General features: G+C 44.0%; 1 protein-coding gene across 2 annotated transcripts in view; it reads left to right on the top strand.

Moving 5' to 3' along the window:
* Positions 1 to 3,910, top strand: part of syt12 (synaptotagmin 12) — a 181,742-nt gene extending 177,832 nt beyond the window's left edge. For both annotated transcript variants that reach the window (XM_033039174.1, XM_033039175.1), the window contains exons 8-9: positions 180 to 313; positions 3,316 to 3,910. In XM_033039174.1, the coding sequence (XP_032895065.1) occupies positions 180 to 313; positions 3,316 to 3,489 (308 nt within the window). In that variant the 3' untranslated portion in view covers positions 3,490 to 3,910. The remainder of the gene's footprint in view (positions 1 to 179; positions 314 to 3,315) is intronic.
* Positions 3,911 to 18,794: the final 14,884 nt, after the last annotated feature.

The following is an 18,794-nucleotide window of genomic DNA, read 5'->3' as shown; positions in this document are numbered from 1 at the left end:
AGGAAACCCACATGCACACGTGAAAATCTAAGTCAGGATCGAACCCGGGTCTGTGGTGCTGTGAGGCAGGAGCTCTACCAGCTGCGCCACTGTACCTCCACATTTGGTGAATGGATTTTAATTTCCATGTACCAGTAACTGTTCCGCTTCTCTGTTTTTTCTTTCACGAACCCAAATAGATCCATTTGTGAAAGTTTATCTCCTTCAAGATACGAGGAAAATAAGTAAGAAAAAAACGGCAATCAAGAGGGATGATCCCAATCCTGTCTTCAATGAAGCCATGATCTTCTCAGTTCCTGCAATTGTTCTGCAGGTAAGAAACTAATAGAATACTTATTTTAATGAAAGCATAATTCAGTGTCTACTTGGAATCCAATCGACCGATGGGCTTTTATTTCCCTGTCTGATGGTGGACTGATGCCAATGTGTCATCCAAAGAAAATATTATCCTCTCTGTTTGGAGAGTTACTGTGGTTCGTGCAAGTGCCATTTAGTGCAAAGCTGTTCAATGCAGGCACTCAGTCTCACTCAGCTCTTTTTTTTGTTATTAATTTAATGGGAGTTGGACATTACTGCAAAGACTAGCATTTATTTGGTCATCATTAATTAATAATTAATTGAAAGCCATCACTGATTGATCTTAGTTTTATTAAACCGTTGCAATTCTTCTGGTGAAGGTGCTTCCTGAGGGTTGTAGGGGTGGTTCAATTGTGTTTTTATTGTCACATATGCCAAGTGCAAACACAGTGAAATTCTTTATCTTACAAACAATCCAATAGAGTATTGCCATGCCCCCGATCCCGGGTGTACTGCAATAGTCTACTGAGCCCGCATGCAAGAGGCGCCATGTTTGGTGCCATTTTCAAAGCCCATGCTCCAGTTCTTATAAGTGGTGCGTGTTCCAGGCAAGTCCCAGGCTGTTGCAGGTCTCCAGCCATCTCCGTCCTTGGACGGCAGCTCCCTCTGGTCTGAAGAAGGGTTTCGGCCCGAAACGTCGCCTATTTCCTTCGCTCCATAGATGCTGCTGCACCCGCTGAGTTTCCCCAGCAATTTTGTGTACCTTCGATATTCCAGCATCTGCAGTTCCCTTTTGAACACCCTCTCCTTGCCCGTTCCCCGGGGATGCTTCCCGCTGCCGACCACATGGGTGCGGTAGATATGGAGAGTTAATTGTAGTTGTAATTGCTTTTATAAGCCAAGTATGAAAACAAAAGTATGTAAATCATACGAGGAATTTGATTTGCCATACAGTCATATCAAAAAAGCAACAAAACACGCAACCACATAAAAATTTAACATCAACAAAGAACAATGAATGAAAAATATGCAGAAAAGTAACAAAGAAACAGGACAATGTTAGTTGCTTGAAGGTTGAAAATGAGAAGCTAGTGGGACTTGAGTGGGGGAGGGATAAAGAGAGAGGGAATGCCGGGGCTATCTGAAGTGAGAGAAATCAATATTCATACCACTGGGCTGTAAGCTGCCCAAGTGAAATATGAGATGCTGTTCCTCCAATTTGCATTTAGCCTCACTCTGACAATGGAGGAGATTGAGGACAGAAAGGTCTGTGTAGGAATGGGAAGGAGAATTAAAGTGTCCAGCAACCGGGAGATCAGGTTGGTTCAGGCGGGCTGAGCCAAGGTGTTCCGCGAAACGATCGCCCAGTCTACGTTTGGTCTCACCGATGTTTAAGAGTCCACATCTTGAACAATGGATACAGTAGATGAGGTTGGAGGAGGTGCAAGTGAACCTCTGCCTAACCTGAAAGGACTTTCAGAGTCCCTGGACAGAGTCGAGGGAGGAGGTATAGCGACAGGTGTTGCATCTTCTGCAGTTGCAGGGGAAGGTACCTGGAGAGGGGGTGGTTTGGGTGGGAAGGGATGAGTTAACCAGGAAGTTGCAGAGGGAATGGTCTCCGTGGAAGGCAGAAAGGGGTGGAGATGGGAAAATGTGGCCAGTGGTGGGATCCCGTTGGAGGTGGCGGAAATTTTTCGGAGGATTATGTGTTGTTGAGTCGGTATGCACCACTACTTCATCATAAAAACTAATGTAGAAATGCATCATCCTAAACTGATGTGTGGACTGTTGTCTATCATGAGCTGTAGTTGACAACCATTATTGTTCTTGGCCACTACAACAGTAATTACAATTCAGACCCAATCCCCCGGATGTACACAAAAATGCTGGAGAAACTCAGCGGGTGCAGCAGCATCTATGGAGCGAAGGAAATAGGCAACATTTCGGCCCGAAACGTTGCCTAATTCCTTCACTCCATAGATACTGCTGCACCCGCTGAGTTTCTCCAGCATTTTTGTGTATGTACCTTCGATTTTCCAGCATCTGCAGTTCCTTCTTAAACACCATTCCACTGGATGGTATCCTGAGCTCTTGAAACGTACCATATAAATGCAAGCATCTTTGTTTCCCTTTAGAAGTTGTGCAATAATCAACTGATTTAATTTGTTGATAGTGCCTAGTGTAGTTGCTTTTCTGCTATTCAGCTGAAGCCGCACACAGTTCCACAAGAACATGAGAAACATAGAAAATAGGAGCAGGAGTAGGCCATTCGGCCCTTCGAGCCTGCATCGCCATTCAATATGATCATGGCTGATCATCCAACTCAGTATCCTGTACCTGCCTTCTCTCCATACCCCCTGATCCCATTAGCCACAAGGGCCACATCTAACTCCCACTTAAATATAGCCAATGAACTGGCCTCAACTACCTAGGAGGACTATTGTTCTTAGGACATGTTGGCCAGTGTGGGCAAGTGGGCCGAAGGGCCTGTTTCCACACTGTATCACTCTATGATTCTATGACTCTATGAGAGGCACACCATTTGGCTCTTTGCACCACTTTACCATTTATTAATATCATCCTTTACCTCAGCACTGGTTTCCTATACTAACCTGATAGCACCCGATTTCTTTAATAACCAGCTATCTATAAATTTGAATGTACTAAACAAATGAGCTTCTCTTCTCTGACATGAGCAGAAGATTCTAAAGATTTCCACCACTCATAGTCTGAAGGAAATATTTTTCATCTCTGTCCTAAATGGCAAAGCTATTTTTTGAGAAAAAAAAGTAGCTCAGCGGGTCACACAACATCTCGAGAGAGCATGGATAAGTGATGTTTCGGGTCGGGGCCTGTCTTCAGTCTGAAACTATTGATCCATGCCGACCCCGCTGTGTTACCTGGGAATAACATTTAGCTCAAGATAACATCCAGTGAAGTTCGGTTAAAGTTCACTGTTATTCACAATTTTCTGTGGAGGATTTCAATGAACTGCCTACTTTCTTTCCTGTGACACAGGAGTTATCTCTACGAATAACGGTGACTGAATGCTGTGAAGAGGGGAAAACTGTGAACGTGGGCCATGTCATCATTGGACCAGAGAGCAGTGGGATGGGGGTAACTCACTGGAATCAGATGCTGGCGACATTAAGAAAACCTGTCTCCATGTGGCACACCCTCCGAAAGAACTAAAGCAAGCAAATGTCCATGTGTCCATAGCACCTGTATAAAATATTTTGCATGATGTCCACATTCTTAACGCTGGTGTTTTGAGAAGTGCCAAATTTGAGGCACTATTTTTCACTACACTTGATCAACTTACTGGTGTCAATCTAATACTGGGAAATCTTTAACAGGATAACAGAAGACACAATTGCAGGTCAACATGAACTCGGCTTAGTAAATGAATGCATCTGCAACTAGAGCTGCCGTGAAGTAGCCAACCCACTGAATGTTTCACACTGAATGGTACATACATATATACAGTAGGGTCATGGATAATAAAGGGGCCATGTATCTGTCCAAGACATAGCTAAGTATCCTATAACCACTCTAAACCTAGAAAAATCCCAAACATCAACGCCGGATGAAATCCTTCCAAACATGCTTCCTTTTTGCAAGCCCACCATTGATCACCTGTTCACTCTAGTTCTATGTTACCCCACTATTGCATCCACTCCCGACACTCCAGGGGCAATTTATGGAGGCCAATTAACCTGCAAACTCGCATGTCTTTGGGATGAGGGAGGAAACCGGAGCACCCAGGGGGAACCCATGTGGTCACAAGGAGAACGTGGAAACTCAGCACAGGCAGTACACGAGGTCAGGATTGAGCCTGGGTCTCTGGCGCCGTGAGGCAGCAGCTCTACCAGCTGCACCACTATGCCGCCTTGTTGTACTACTACTGTAATTACTAAAGGGACTGTTTATATTGTACATAGAACAGCGCATTGTTGGCATTGATTGTGGCTCTATGTGGTTTGGGGTTAGTTTGCAGCCAATATGTACACAATGCCCACAAAAATATACAATTTATATATTTCAGTATTGTATTATGCAGTAGATCATGTTGAGTAAGTCAGAAATGTTTTCTATATAATTCCATATCTCTCTTGATGAATGTGTGTATTGTGCTGGCGAGTTGCAGATATACTTTATTGGATTTTGCCAACTGTGGCTACATTACACCAAAATGTAGGCAAAGACCGTATCCACCCCACAATGTGTTTTGACAACTTCCCATGCCTATCCTTCTATACTAGAAGTAACAATGTATATTTTCATTGGGTCAGAAGAGTCATAGAACCTTATAGCATGGAAACAGGCGTTTTGGCCCAACTTGCCCACAATGAGCGACATATCCCATTTACACTAGTCCTACCTGCCTGCGTTTGGTCCACATCTCTCTAAACCTATCCTATCCATGTACCTGTCTAAATGTTTCTTAAATGTTGTGATAGTACCTGCCTCAGCTACCTCCTCCGGCAGCTCGTTCCATACACCCTCCACCCTTTGTGTAACAAAGTTACCCCTTAGGTTCCTATTAAATCTTTCCCCCCTCACCTTAAACCTATGTCCTCCGGTTCTTGATTCCCCTACTCTGGGCAAGAGACTGCGCGTCATCAATCAACTCCTCTCATGATTTTGTAGAAGCTTCCTGTTAGAATTTCAATTGGCCAAACCATGCTAATTGACACGGCAGAAGCCCCCTGCATAGAAAGGAAGGAAAAAGCAGAACTGACACAAACTCTTCTTTTCTTAAGTGTCTAAACTATTCCTTGATGCACGTTAGGTGCCTTGTTTTGGAGTTGACACAAGGGAAATGGCTGCTTTATGTCAAAAGATTCCATTCAAGGTCATTTTTTGACAGGAATAAAAATCGCTTTATTGACAGTCTGAACTCATCTTACAATGAAGGCAGGAACATATTTTTAAATATTTAATATGTCTAATTTCATGATATCGAGGCTTTTTCATCAGAATTTCAATTAGCACTACCCTTATTATAAGTATGGCAATAAGGAATAAAAAGGAATAAGGACGCTCTTTGCACCTTGCTAGGCCATGCACTTCCCTTAGACTCCATCACTCTGTAGGATTAAGAGATATTTTTACCTGTGGAACCTCTGAGAGTGAACTGCTTGAGTCATGAATGAGCAATAATTAAACAGATGTATTAATGATTATCATGCATATCTAGCATTGTTCAAGTTTTGGAATAGTTGCACCAAGTTGGCTCTCTTTTCTGCTGACAAACTTTGCTGCTTCTAGGACCAACATAGTTTAGTTTGGTTTAGAGACACAGCATGAAAACATGGAAACAGCCACCGAGTCCACGCTGACCATTGATCACCTGTTGACACTAGTTCTATGTTATCCCACTTCCTTATCCACTGCACTCCCTGCACTCGGGGGGGGGGGATTTTACAGAATCCAATTAACGTACAAAATTGCACGTCTTTGCGATGTCGGAGTAAACCAGAACACCCGGAGGGAACCCACGTGGTCACAGGGAGAATGTGCAAACTCCGCACTAGCAGCACCCGATGTGGGGGAAAACTGGAGCACCCGGAGGAATACTCACTTGGTCAATAGTTCAATGGTTCTTTATTGCCATGTATGCATTGCACAGTGGGATTCTTTTTGCATAACTCACACATGCATGTGTCGCCATATTTTGGCGGCGTTTACAAAAGTCCAAAGTCCGGTCCACGTGACTGATGTACTGGTGTGGCTCCCGATCCAGGAAAGCCCCAGGCTGCAGTAGGGCCTCCTCTGTTGCCCTCGACCAGCTCGGCCCACCAACCAGCGTCACAGTTGGAGCTTGCAGGATTGAACCCTGCAGTGTGAAGTACCAGTGAGCACCAAGAGGAACCTACATGGTCTCAGGGAGAACATGCAAACTCCACAAAGACACCACCTAAGGTCAGGATTGTACCCGGGTTTCTGACGCTCCAAGGGAGCAACTCTACCCCTGCGTAATCGAGCCGCTAATCCATTTTTCTTGCTCCAGGTTATTAGTAGCCTGAATGATTAGAACATCCTTATTGTTTATCAAGCATTCCTTACCAAAGGATACTGATCAAAACCCAAAAGTCTCCACTGCAGATTGAATTAAGTTTGGATGGACATCTGAGTGAGTGATCACAGTGTTGGAGCAATGATTCCCTCGCCAGGCTGCAGTGGGGGCTTGTTGGTCAGCATGGACTCGGTGAGCTGAGGGACTAGTCCGTGCTGTTTGCTTCTGTGACTCTACACGTTCGATAATGAAAGAATCAGCGTTTAAACCTGGGGGCCAGGGTCAACATGTTTCTGTGTGCCAATGCTTCAGTCTTTGTGCACCACGACTAGATCTTGTGAACTCTGCCAAATCATTAGTGCCAGCACTGGGAGCATATTTGTTAGACGAGTTTCTTAAACTAATGGCACAAGACTTTTGGAATGAACTGAAAAAAAAAATCTAATTTGTATGTTGGATTGAATTATGGAGCTAATTTTCTCATGTCGTACGATGAAAGAAAGAAAGCCTTTGTTCCTAAAAAATAAATGATCCATGTTCTACCTTGGCTCTGCAGTGCTCATTTTGTGTTGCATGCTATCCAAACAGCTCAAATATATTATATATAGATACAATGAGTTCAAACTTAAGTACAATAGATACAGCAAAGAGGAAAATACAGAGTGCAGAATATAGTTCTCAGCATTGTAGTGCATCAGTTCCACGGACAAAGACCAATATCCTCAATGGGGCAAAGGTGATTCGAACATTACCCCAACTTATGGAAGAACTGTTCGGAAGCCCTATTACATGTGGACTCACACTTTACATTCTACAGTTTCCACTTTATAAATTGCACAGTTATCATTTGTTGTGAAATGGGATGCACCATTTTTTGCCTTTGTCCTCCAATCTCATTATATGTAAGTAAGTATTCTGACCATAGACACAAAGTGCTGGTGCAACTCAACGGCATCTCAGGTGAAAAAGGATGAGTGTTGTTTTGGGTTGGGACTTTTATTCAGACTGAATGTAGGGTTTAGTTTCGTTTAGATTAGAGATACAGCGCGGAAACAGGCCCTTCGGCCCACCGGGTCCGCGTCGACCAGTGATCCCCGCATATTACCACTATCTACACACACTAGGGACAATTTTTACATTTACCAAGCCAATTAATCTACAAACCTGTACGTCTTTGGAGTGTGGGAGGAAACCAAAGATCTCGGAGAAAACCCACGCAGGTCACGGGGAGAGCGTACAAACTCCGTACAGACAGCACCTGTACTGTAGGGGAGGAGGGTGGGGGGAGGAGGGTACTGGAGGCAAAAAAAAAACAGGAGCAATCAGGGCCAGCCACAAATGACCTCATGTGTTGCCTGGTAGGTCCATTGTTGGTTAGGGAAGGTGCGATCTAAAGGAAAACTGTGGAGAACTCAGGATCTGGTAAAAAATAAACTATGGAGGAGGAAGGGGGCAAAGTGAAGGGGGGCAAAGTGGAAGTGGGGAGAGGAGGGGAGGGAGGCGAGTATAAGATGAAGTTACTTAAAATTTGAGAATTCGATGATCATACTGATGATCATCGAATTATACCCAAGCTTCCCAAATGAAATGTGAGGGGCTATTCCTCCAATTTGTGTGTGGCCTCACTCTAGTAATGGAATAGACCCAGGACAGAAACGTCAGTATGGCAATGGGAAAGGGAGTTAAAGTGGCTGGCAACTGGGAGATCCTGTAGGCCTAGGTCATGCTGAAATATGTCACCATCTTATTAACCTTGCTTTGTCTATGTCCAGGAGCTTGCTGAACAATGCAACTTGGAAATCTTCATCTGATGCTAACTTACTAAGTAGTTAGGCAGTAGGCATTCATTTGCCTGTTGAATTTGTGCCTGATCTCAGCAGGATAAGTGCTCAATCAAGAAAACCTAGCCCAAAGCCAATGTACTATCTAAAGAAGTCTGAAGAAGGGTTTCGGCCCGAAACGTTGCCTATTTCCTTTGCTCTTTTGATGCTGCTGCACCCGCTGAGTTTCTCCAGCTTTTTTGTGTACCTTCGATTTTCCAGCATCTGCAGTTCCTTCTTGAACATACTATCTAAACTGATTATATCAGCATGCTAAGGCCAATAACTAACTCCATATGTAATAAATAGCTACCTACATGTTAACAAGCATATTTTTTTTAAACTGATCGTGCAGATGCAAGTACAGTATATCAATGGGGTTATCAAGGCGGTACCTCCCTTCACTGGTGTTTCATTGAGTTATGCCCCTGTCCCACTTAGGAAACCTGAACGGAAACCTCTGAAGACTTTGCTCCCCACCCAAGGTTTCCGTGTGGTTTCCGGAGGTTTTTGTCAGTCTCCCTACCTGCTTCCACTACCTGCAACCTCCGGCAAGCACCTGCAACCTCCGGGAACCGCACGCAAACCTTGGGTGGGACGCAAAGTCTCCAGAGGTTTCCGTTCAGGTTTCCTAAGTGGGACAGGAGCATTAAGCCCACGACACCTCTGGAAGGTTCAACAGCTAGTTCAGGCGTCCCAGAACAACCCCCCTCAATACCTGCTCTCACCACCTATTCTACCAGTATCTACTAAATAAAGGAAACCACAGACAATTAATTCACTCAAACAAATGCTGAACACTCGCATCCTATCTTCCACTTAACCTAACCCATCATTAAACTCGTAACGCTACAAATAGCAACCTTGCATAAAACTGGGATACACTTACACAGACTACACTTACGAAGAAATACATACTGCATGTTATACATTTCCTTTCTGCCCCCAACCTTGTTATACATTCAGAAGCAGGAGAGCACAGCGGCGCAACTATTAGAGACTTAGGTTCGATCCTGACCTCTACTACTGTGTGTAGATTGAGTCCACACTGATCATTGTTCATTCGTTCTCACTCATTCTATGTTATCCCATTTTCTCATTCACTACCCACACTCTGGGGACAATTTTACAAATCCCGCGCATCTTTGGGATGTGTGAGGAAACCAAAGCAATCGGGAAAAACCTGCACGGTCACAGGGAGAACGTGCAAACTCCGCACAGATAGCACCAAAGGTCAGGATTGAACCCATGTCTCCGGTGCTGTGAGGCAGCAGCTCTAAAAGCTGTTCTGACTCTTTTAACTATGGAAACATGGAAGGGAGAGGAGGCGAGTTGGTAGTTCGGAGGGGGAGATTACAAATCGGCCGGCTGCTGACCGGTAACACATCACAAACATAGAATCCTCTGTCACCAAAGCCTAGGGCTGGTACGACAAGGTTGTATGTAATCTGCTTCGTATGTAAGATTGCAATTTTCCATTCTTATGAACATTTTCAATGCCAGCTTTATTGTTGGACAAAGTAAATACAACAAAAAAGCATACCAAGCGTATACATACCACTGATTTGAATATACACAAAATCACTGTGTTACTCTTTCATTATGCAGAAAGAAAAGCATGAGTGAACAAAAACAAGCAGGCCCCAAAGCAATTAAATTATCAATTTTGTTGTTTAGTTCAGTTTAGTTTATTTTAGTTTAGTTTAGTTTAGAGATACAGAGTAGAAACAGGCTTCTCAGCCCACCAGCAATCAACCGTATGCTAGTTCTAGCCAGTGGGTGCTGTCTGACTAGTTCTAGCCACAATACAGTCACGGAGGCGCAGCGGTAGAGTTGCTGCCTTAAGGGGCTGTCCCACTGTGGCGACCTAATCCACGTGTTCTGGCGAGTTTGCCCTCGACTCATACTCGCAGCATGGTCGACCCGAGGTCCTAGGAGGTCTTTGTAACTCTCCTTCATGCTCGAGGGTAGACCCCTCATACTCGAGGCCTCAGCTAGGTTGCGGCGTATTTTTCAACATGTTGAAAAATGCCCACTAGCAAAAAAAGGTCGCCATGGGAAAAATCAATACTTTTTTTACTCATAGGATTAGTCGAAGTAGGTCGTAGTAGGTCGGCATGTTAGTCGTAGGTAATCGAGGGTAGTCGAAGGTAATCAAAGGTAGTCGTAAATAGTCTTCAACATAGTCGAAGGAAGGTCGAAGGAGATCGGAGGAGGTCGTCTTCACTCTCCACTATTCGGAGTCCAATTTTCCCGAAGCTAGTCGAAGCTAGTCTTCAACATAGTCGAAGGAGGTCTTCAACATGACATTTTTTCAAACTCTCCTAAACTCTTCTAAACTCGCGCATTAGGTTGCAGCAGTGGGACAGCCCCTTTACAATGAATGCAGCGCCGGAGTTCCAGGTTCGATTCTGACTAGATGTCATCATCTAGTTTAATTTAGAGATTCAGCATGAAGGAGGCCCTTCAGCCCACTGTGACCATGCTGACCACTAGTTCTATGTTATGCCACTTTCGCTTCTACCTACACACTTGGGGCAATTTGATCCCGACTACGGGTGCTGTCTGTACAGAGTTTGTACGTTCTTCCCGTGACCTGCGTGGGTTTTCTCCGGGATCTTCGGTTTCTTCCCACACTCCAAAGAAGTACAGGTTTGCAGGTTAATTGGCTTCGTAAATGTAAAAATTGCCCCTAGCGGGTGTAGGATGGTGTTAATGTGTGGGGATCGCTGGTCGGCGCGGACCCAGTGGGCCGAAGGGCCTGTTTCTGCGCTGTATCTCTAAACTCTACACTAAACTAAACTAAATTTACAGAAGCCATTTAACCTACAATCCTGCACGTCTTTGGAGCACAGGAAGAAACCAGAGCACCCGGAGAAAACCCACACAGTCACAGGGAGAATGTACAAACTCCATCAGACAGCACCCACTGGCACTGCAAGGCAGCAACTCTACCGATGTGCCACTCTGCTGCCCAAATGACATCCATAAGTGCTTTGTGAGTAGTTCCAGAATTAAGAGGAGCTTTCATCTGGGCAATGCAGAGAAGGACAAACTTCTGGTCTTCCATGGCTTTCTGTTGATCCCTGGTGAGTACCTCATTATACATGTTGCCAACTCTCTACTATGCACAGCATTCCCACTTACTGACCAATGCCATCATCTTTAATTTAGCGATTCAGCATGAAAACAGGTCCTTCAGCCCACTGTGACCATGTCAACCACTAGTTCTATGTTATCACACTTTTGCTTCCACTCGCTACACACTAGGGGCAATTTTACAGAGTCCAATTAATCTACAAACCCGCACGTCTTAGGGGATGCGGAAGGAAACTGGAGCACCCAGAGGAAACCCACGCGGTTGCAGGGTGAACATACAAACTCCACATAGGCAGCACACAAGGTCGGAATCAAACTCTTGTCTCTGGCGCTGTGAGGCTGGGGCGCCATCAGCTGCGACACTCTGCCGCTGTTCATTGTTCAATATTTAATAAAACATGCACTATAATATGTAATGGTCATCAATCTCATATGTAATTCTGTCCACAGATGTTGCTGAGTATTTTCAGAATCTTGTTTTTATTTACAGCAGATGAAATAATTCTGCTTTTTAAAACCTCCTTCACAGACAACAATGAACCATTGTGGGTTCCACCTTTCCTGAGTCACCGTTGCCGGCTCTGATTTGTTCTGTACTATTTCATACCTTTAGTTTCCCTCTCCCCTGATTCTCAGTCTGGAATGTAGTTGGAATGTAGGCCAGAGATAAGAAAGAAACAAGGTGTGAGACAGGTTTGCAGAGTTGCGATTGTAAAACCAGAGAGAGGGAATTTGCAACTAATAAGTTTGTTTCCAAGAAGGGAAAGGGAGTGGGGTTAATAATGCAAATCGTCAATGAGCTGGTGGTTCACCGGAATGCTGCCTGGATTACAGGGTATTAATTACAACGAGATGCTGGGTAACCTTAGTTTGTTTTCACTAGAATGCCAGAGGTTGAGCAGAGATCTGTTCTGCATGAAGTATATAATATTATGAGAGGCATAGATAGGGTAGACAGTCAGACTTTTATCCCAAGGTGCAAATAGCAAAGGCAAGAGGGCACAGTTTAAGGTGAATGGGGAAAAGTGCGGGGTAGATTTTTTTTTCACACAGAGATGGTGGGTGCAAATTCATATTAGGTGGATGAAGCAAATTCAACCCAACCGATTGGTCGCAGAGTGCAGCTATGAGAACGGACCTGCCGGCTCCAGCTGGGCTGGTGTTCCACAGCCCCGGCCACAGGGGGAAAATTTAACCCACTGATTGGCGTGGAAGTCCCAATGAGGTAGAGATTGCAGTCTCGGCGCCACATTTTCGGGGGGACGTACAGGGTGGGATTTCAAGTGCGCTCTTGTAATTTTGTCTGGATTAAAGGAGGTGCCGGACTACCAGTTGCCGAATAATCGGTGGTGGACTTGTAGAGCGCTCCTTATGCTAGCAATTTTACAAAATTTTGAGATTTTAAAAATCAAGTCTTTAATTTATCCCATCAGATAAAGAAGTTTAATTTGACACCTAATTCACTTTCTTATCTTCAGTATTAAAAAAGTTATGGCCATTTTCATACTCGGAAATTGGCATCTTGTTTCCTATTGCTTTTTCATTGACTTAACACAAAAGCTGTGATCGAGAACATTTAAAAGCCCGTTTCGCAACTTAAAATGTGAATTAAATGCATCTTAAGAAACACTCCAGCGATTAACTTTTTTTTTAAAACACAGAACGGCCGTCGGAACGATTCTTTAGCAAAATCTTGCACTCCAACAAAATATGATCCAGGACCAGGTCGGGAAAAAAACCATGTTTTAACCCCGCCCCCCCCCCCCCCCCCCCCCCCCCTCAAACGCGCCAAAATCGCGCACACGGCCAGTGGCAGAATTGAAGCGCCGCTGAAGGTAAGTATTGTAACATACCTACTTATGCCATGCATTTTAAGAATGTGTTAATGAAATTGTGATTCTTACAATGTATTAAAATATGTAATTAATGAATGAGTAAGTATTCATCAATAATTGCATATGGTGGAAGTCTACGTGCTGAGTGACCAAACTGCAGATGACACTAAAGTGGGTGATATTGTAGATGGTTATCAAAAATTACAGCAGGATCTTAATCGGTTGGGCAGGTGGACTGAGGAATGGTCAATGGAGCTTAATACAGATAAATGGGAGGTGTTACATTTCGGGAAGTCTAACCAGGGCAGGACCTATAGAGTGAATGGCAGGGCTCTGGAGCGAATTGGTAGAGCAGAGGAATCTACAGTGGCTTGCAAAAGTATTCATACCCCTTGAACTTTTCCACATTTTGTCACGTTACAACCACAAACGTAAATGTATTTTATTGGGATTTTATGTGATAGACCAACACAAAGTGGCGCATAATTGTGAAGTGGAAGGAAAATGATACATGGTTTTCAAATTTTTTTACAAATAAAAAACTGAAAAGTGGCGTGCAAAAGTATTCAGCCCCCTTTACTCTGATACCCCTAAATAAAATCCAGTGCAACCAATTGCCTTCAGAAGTCACCTAATTAGTAAATAGAGTCCACTTGTGTGTAATCTAATCTCAGTATAAATACAGCTGTTCTGTGAAGGCCTCAGAGGTGTGTTAGAGAACATTAGTGAACAAACAGCATCATGAAGCCCAAGGAACACACCAGACAGGTCAGGGATAAAGTTGTGGAGAAGTTTAAAGCAGGGTTAGGTTATAAAAAAATATCCCAAGCTTTGAACATCTCACGGAGCACTGTTCAATCCATCATCCAAAAATGGAAAGAGTATGGCACAACTGCAAACCTACCAAGACATGGCCGTCCACCTAAACTGACAGGCCGGGCAAGGAGAGCATTGATCAGAGAAGCAGCCAAGAGGCCCATGGTAACTCTGGAGGAGCTGCATAGATCCACAGCTCAGGTTGGAGAATCTGTCCACAGGACAACTATTAGTCGTGCAGTCCACAAATAGGACCTTTATGGAAGAGTGGCAAGAAGAAAGCCATTGTTGAAAAAAAGCCATAAGAAGTCCCGTTTGCAGTTTGCCACAAGCCATGTGGGGGACACAGCAAACATGTGGAGGAAGCTGCTCTGGTCAGATGAGACCAAAATTGAAGTTTTTGGCCTAAATGCAAAACGCTATGTGTGGCAGAAAACTAACACTGCACATCACCCTGAACACACCATCCCCACTGTGAAACATGGTGGTGGCAGCATCATGCTGTGGGGATGCTTTTCTTCAGCAGGAAGCTGGTCAGAGTTGATGGGAAGATAGATGGAGCCAAATACAGGGCAATCTTGGAAGAAAACCTGTTAGAGTCTGCAAAAGACTTGAGCTGGGGCAGAGGTTCACCTTCCAGCAGGACAACGACCCTAAACATACACCCAGAGCTACAATGGAATGGTTTGGATCAAAGCATATTCATGTGTTAGAATGGCCCAGTCAAAGTCTAGACCTAAATCCAATTGAGAATCTCTAGCAAGACTTGAAAATCGCTGTTCACAGATGCTCTCCATCCAATCTGACTGAGCTTGAGCTATTTTGCAAAGAAGAATGGGCAAAAATTTCAGTCTCTAGATGTGCAAAGCTGGTAGAGACATACCCCAAAAGACTTGCAGTTGCAGCGAAAGGTGGTTCTACAAAGTATTGACTCAGGGGCGCTGAATACTTTTGTACGCCACACTTTTCAGTTTTTTATTTGTAAAAAAAATTGAAAACCATGTATCATTTTCCTTCCACTTCACAATTATGCACCACTTTGTGTTGGTCTATCACATAAAATCCCAATAAAATACATTTACGTTTGTGGTTGTAACGTGACAAAATGTGGAAAAGTTCAAGGGGTATGAATACTTTTGCAAGCCACTGTAGTTCCAGAGGTAGATAGTTCCTTGAAAGTGGCATCACAGGTAGATAGGGTGGTCAAGAAAACTTTCGGCACATTGGCCTTCATCAGTCAGTTTTTGAGTTTAGAATTTGGGAGGTCATATTACAGTTGTACAAGACATTGGTGAGGCCATATTTGGAGTATTGTGCTCAGTTTTGTTCAGCCTGTTATGGGAAAGATGCGATGTTGTTAAGCTGGGAAATGTGCAGAGAAATGTGCAGAGAAGAATTACGAGGATTTGGCCAGGAATCAAGGGCCTGAGCTATTTGGGAGGGATTGAGCAAGCTGGGACTTTATTCCTGAGAGCTCAGAAGAATTAGAGGTGATCATATATAGGTATATAAGATCACGAGAGGTATAGATAGGATAAATGCACAGAGTCTTTTACCTAGAGTAGGGAAATCAAGAACCTGAACAGCTTTAAGATAAGAGGGGAAAGATTTAATAGGAACCGGAAAGGCAACTTTTGACATAAAATGTGGCGGTTGTATGGCACGAGCTGCCAGAGGAAGTAGTAAAAATAAATGATCCATGTTCTACCTTGGCTCTGCAGTGCTCATTTTGTGTTGCATGCTATCCAAACAGCTCAAATATATTATATATAGATACAATGAGTTCAAACTTAAGTACAATAGATACAGCAAAGAGGAAGATACAGAGTGCAGAATATAGTTCTCAGCATTGTAGTGCATCAGTTCCACGGACAAAGACCAATATCCTCAATGGGGCAAAGGTGATTCGAACATTACCCCAACTTATGGAAGAACTGTTCGGAAGCCCTATTACATGTGGACTCACACTTTACATTCTACAGTTTCCACTTTATAAATTGCACAGTTATCATTTGTTGTGAAATGGGATGCACCATTTTTTGCCTTTGTCCTCCAATCTCATTATACGTAAGTAAGTATTCTGACCATAGACACAAAGTGCTGGTGCAACTCAACAGCATCTCAGATGAAAAAGGATGAGTGTTGTTTTGGGTTGGGACTTTTATTCAGACTGAATGTAGGGTTTAGTTTCGTTTAGATTAGAGATACAGCGCGGAAACAGGCCCTTCGGCCCACCGGGTCCGCATCGACCAGTGATCCCCGCATATTACCACTATCTACACACACTAGGGACAATTTTTACATTTACCAAGCCAATTAATCTACAAACCTGTACGTCTTTGGAGTGTGGGAGGAAACCAAAGATCTCGGAGAAAACCCACGCAGGTCACGGGGAGAGCGTACAAACTCCGTACAGACAGCACCTGTACTGTAGGGGAGGAGGGTACTGGAGACAAAAAAAACCAGGAGCAATCAGGGCCAGCCACAAATGACCTCATGTGTTGCCTGGTAGGTCCATTGTTGGTTAGGGAAGGTGCGATCTAAAGGAAAACTATGTGGAGAACTCAGGATCTGGTAAAAAATAAACTATGGAGGAGGAAGGGGGCAACGTGAAAGGGGCAAAGTGGAAGTGGGGAGAGGAGGGGAGGGAGGCGAGTATAAGATGAAGTTACTTAAAATTTGAGAATTCGATGATCATACTGATGATCATCGAATTATACCCAAGCTTCCCAAATGAAATGTGAGGGGCTGTTCCTCCAATTTGTGTTTGGCCTCACTCTAGTAATGGAATAGACCCAGGACAGAAACGTCAGTATGGCAATGGGAAAGGGAGTTAAAGTGGCTGGCAACTGGGAGATCCTGTAGGCCTAGGTCATGCTGAAATATGTCACCATCTTATTAACCTTGCTTTGTCTATGTCCAGGAGCTTGCTGAACAATGCAACTTGGAAATCTTCATCTGATGCTAACTTACTAAGTAGTTAGGCAGTAGGCATTCATTTGCCTGTTGAATTTGTGCCTGATCTCAGCAGGATAAGTGCTCAATCAAGAAAACCTAGCCCAAAGCCAATGTACTATCTAAAGAAGTCTGAAGAAGGGTTTCGGCCCAAAACGTTGCCTATTTCCTTCGCTCCTTTGATGCTGCTGCACCCGATGAGTTTCTCCAGATTTTTTGTGTACCTTTGATTTTCCAGCATCTGCAGTTCCTTCTTGAACATACTATCTAAACTGATTATATCAGCATGCTAAGGCCAATAACTAACTCCATATGTAATAAATAGCTACCTACATGTTAACAAGCATATTTTTTTTAAACTGATCGTGCAGATGCAAGTACAGTATATCAATGGGGTTATCAAGGCGGTACCTCCCTTCACTGGTGTTTCATTGAGTTATGCCCCTGTCCCACTTAGGAAACCTGAACGGAAACCTCTGGAGACTTTGCGCCCCACCCAAGGTTTCCGTGCGGTTTCCGGAGGTTTTTGTCAGTCTCCCTACCTGCTTCCACTACCTGCAACCTCCGGCAAGCACCTGCAACCTCCGGGAACCGCACTCAAACCTTGGGTGGGACGCAAAGTCTCCAGAGGTTTCCGTTCAGGTTTCCTAAGTGGGACAGGGGCATTAAGCCCACAACACCTCTGGAAGGTTCAACAGCTAGTTCAGGCGTCCCAGAACAACCCCCCTCAATACCTGCTCTCACCACCTATTCTACCAGTATCTACTAAATAAAGGAAACCACAGACAATTAATTCACTCAAACAAATGCTGAACACTCGCATCCTATCTTCCACTTAACCTAACCCATCATTAAACTCGTAACGCTACAAATAGCAACCTTGCATAAAACTGGGATACACTTACACAGACTACACTTACGAAGAAATACATACTGCATGTTATACATTTCCTTTCTGCCCCCAACCTTGTTATACATTCACAAGCAGGAGAGCACAGCGGCGCAACTATTAGAGACTTAGGTTCGATCCTGACCTCTGCTACTGTGTGTAGATTGAGTCCACACTGATCATTGATCATTCGTTCTCACTCATTCTATGTTATCCCATTTTCTCATTCACTACCCACACTCTGGGGACAATTTTACAAATCCCGCGCATCTTTGGGATGTGTGAGGAAACCAAAGCAATCGGGAAAAACCTGCACAGTCACAGGGAGAACGTGCAAACTCCGCACAGATAGCACCAAAGGTCAGGATTGAACCCATGTCTCCGGTGCTGTGAGGCAGCAGCTCTAAAAGCTGTTCTGACTCTTTTAACTATGGAAACATGGAAGGGAGAGGAGGCGAGTTGGTAGTTCGGAGGGGGAGATTACAAATCGGCCGGCTGCTGACCGGTAACACATCACAAACATAGAACCCTCTGTCACCAAAGCCTAGGGCTGGTACGACAAGGTTGTATGTAATCTGCTTCGTATGTAAGATTGCAATTTTCCATTCTTATGAACATTTTCAATGCCAGCTTTATTGTTGGACAAAGTAAATACAACAAAAAAGCATACCAAGCATATACATACCACTGATTTGAATATACACAAAATCACTGTGTTACTCTTTCATTATGCAGAAAGAAAAGCATGAGTGAACAAAAACAAGCAGGCCCCAAAGCAATTAAATTATCAATTTTGTTGTTTAGTTCAGTTTAGTTTATTTTAGTTTAGTTTAGAGATACAGAGTAGAAACAGGCTTCTCAGCCCACCAGCAATCAACCGTATGGTAGTTCTAGCCAGTGGGTGCTGTCTGACTAGTTCTAGCCACAATGCAGTCACGGAGGCGCAGCGGTAGAGTTGCTGCCTTAAGGGGCTGTCCCACTGTGGCGACCTAATCCGCGAGTTCTGGCGAGTTTGCCCTCGACTCATACTCGCAGCATGGTCGACCTGAGGTCCTAGGAGGTCT

Source organism: Amblyraja radiata, chromosome 20, assembly GCF_010909765.2.
Source record: "Amblyraja radiata isolate CabotCenter1 chromosome 20, sAmbRad1.1.pri, whole genome shotgun sequence".
Lineage (NCBI taxonomy): Eukaryota > Metazoa > Chordata > Chondrichthyes > Rajiformes > Rajidae > Amblyraja > Amblyraja radiata.
Note: the sequence above shows the minus strand (reverse complement) of the source record. Positions and strands in the feature narration are given on the sequence as shown.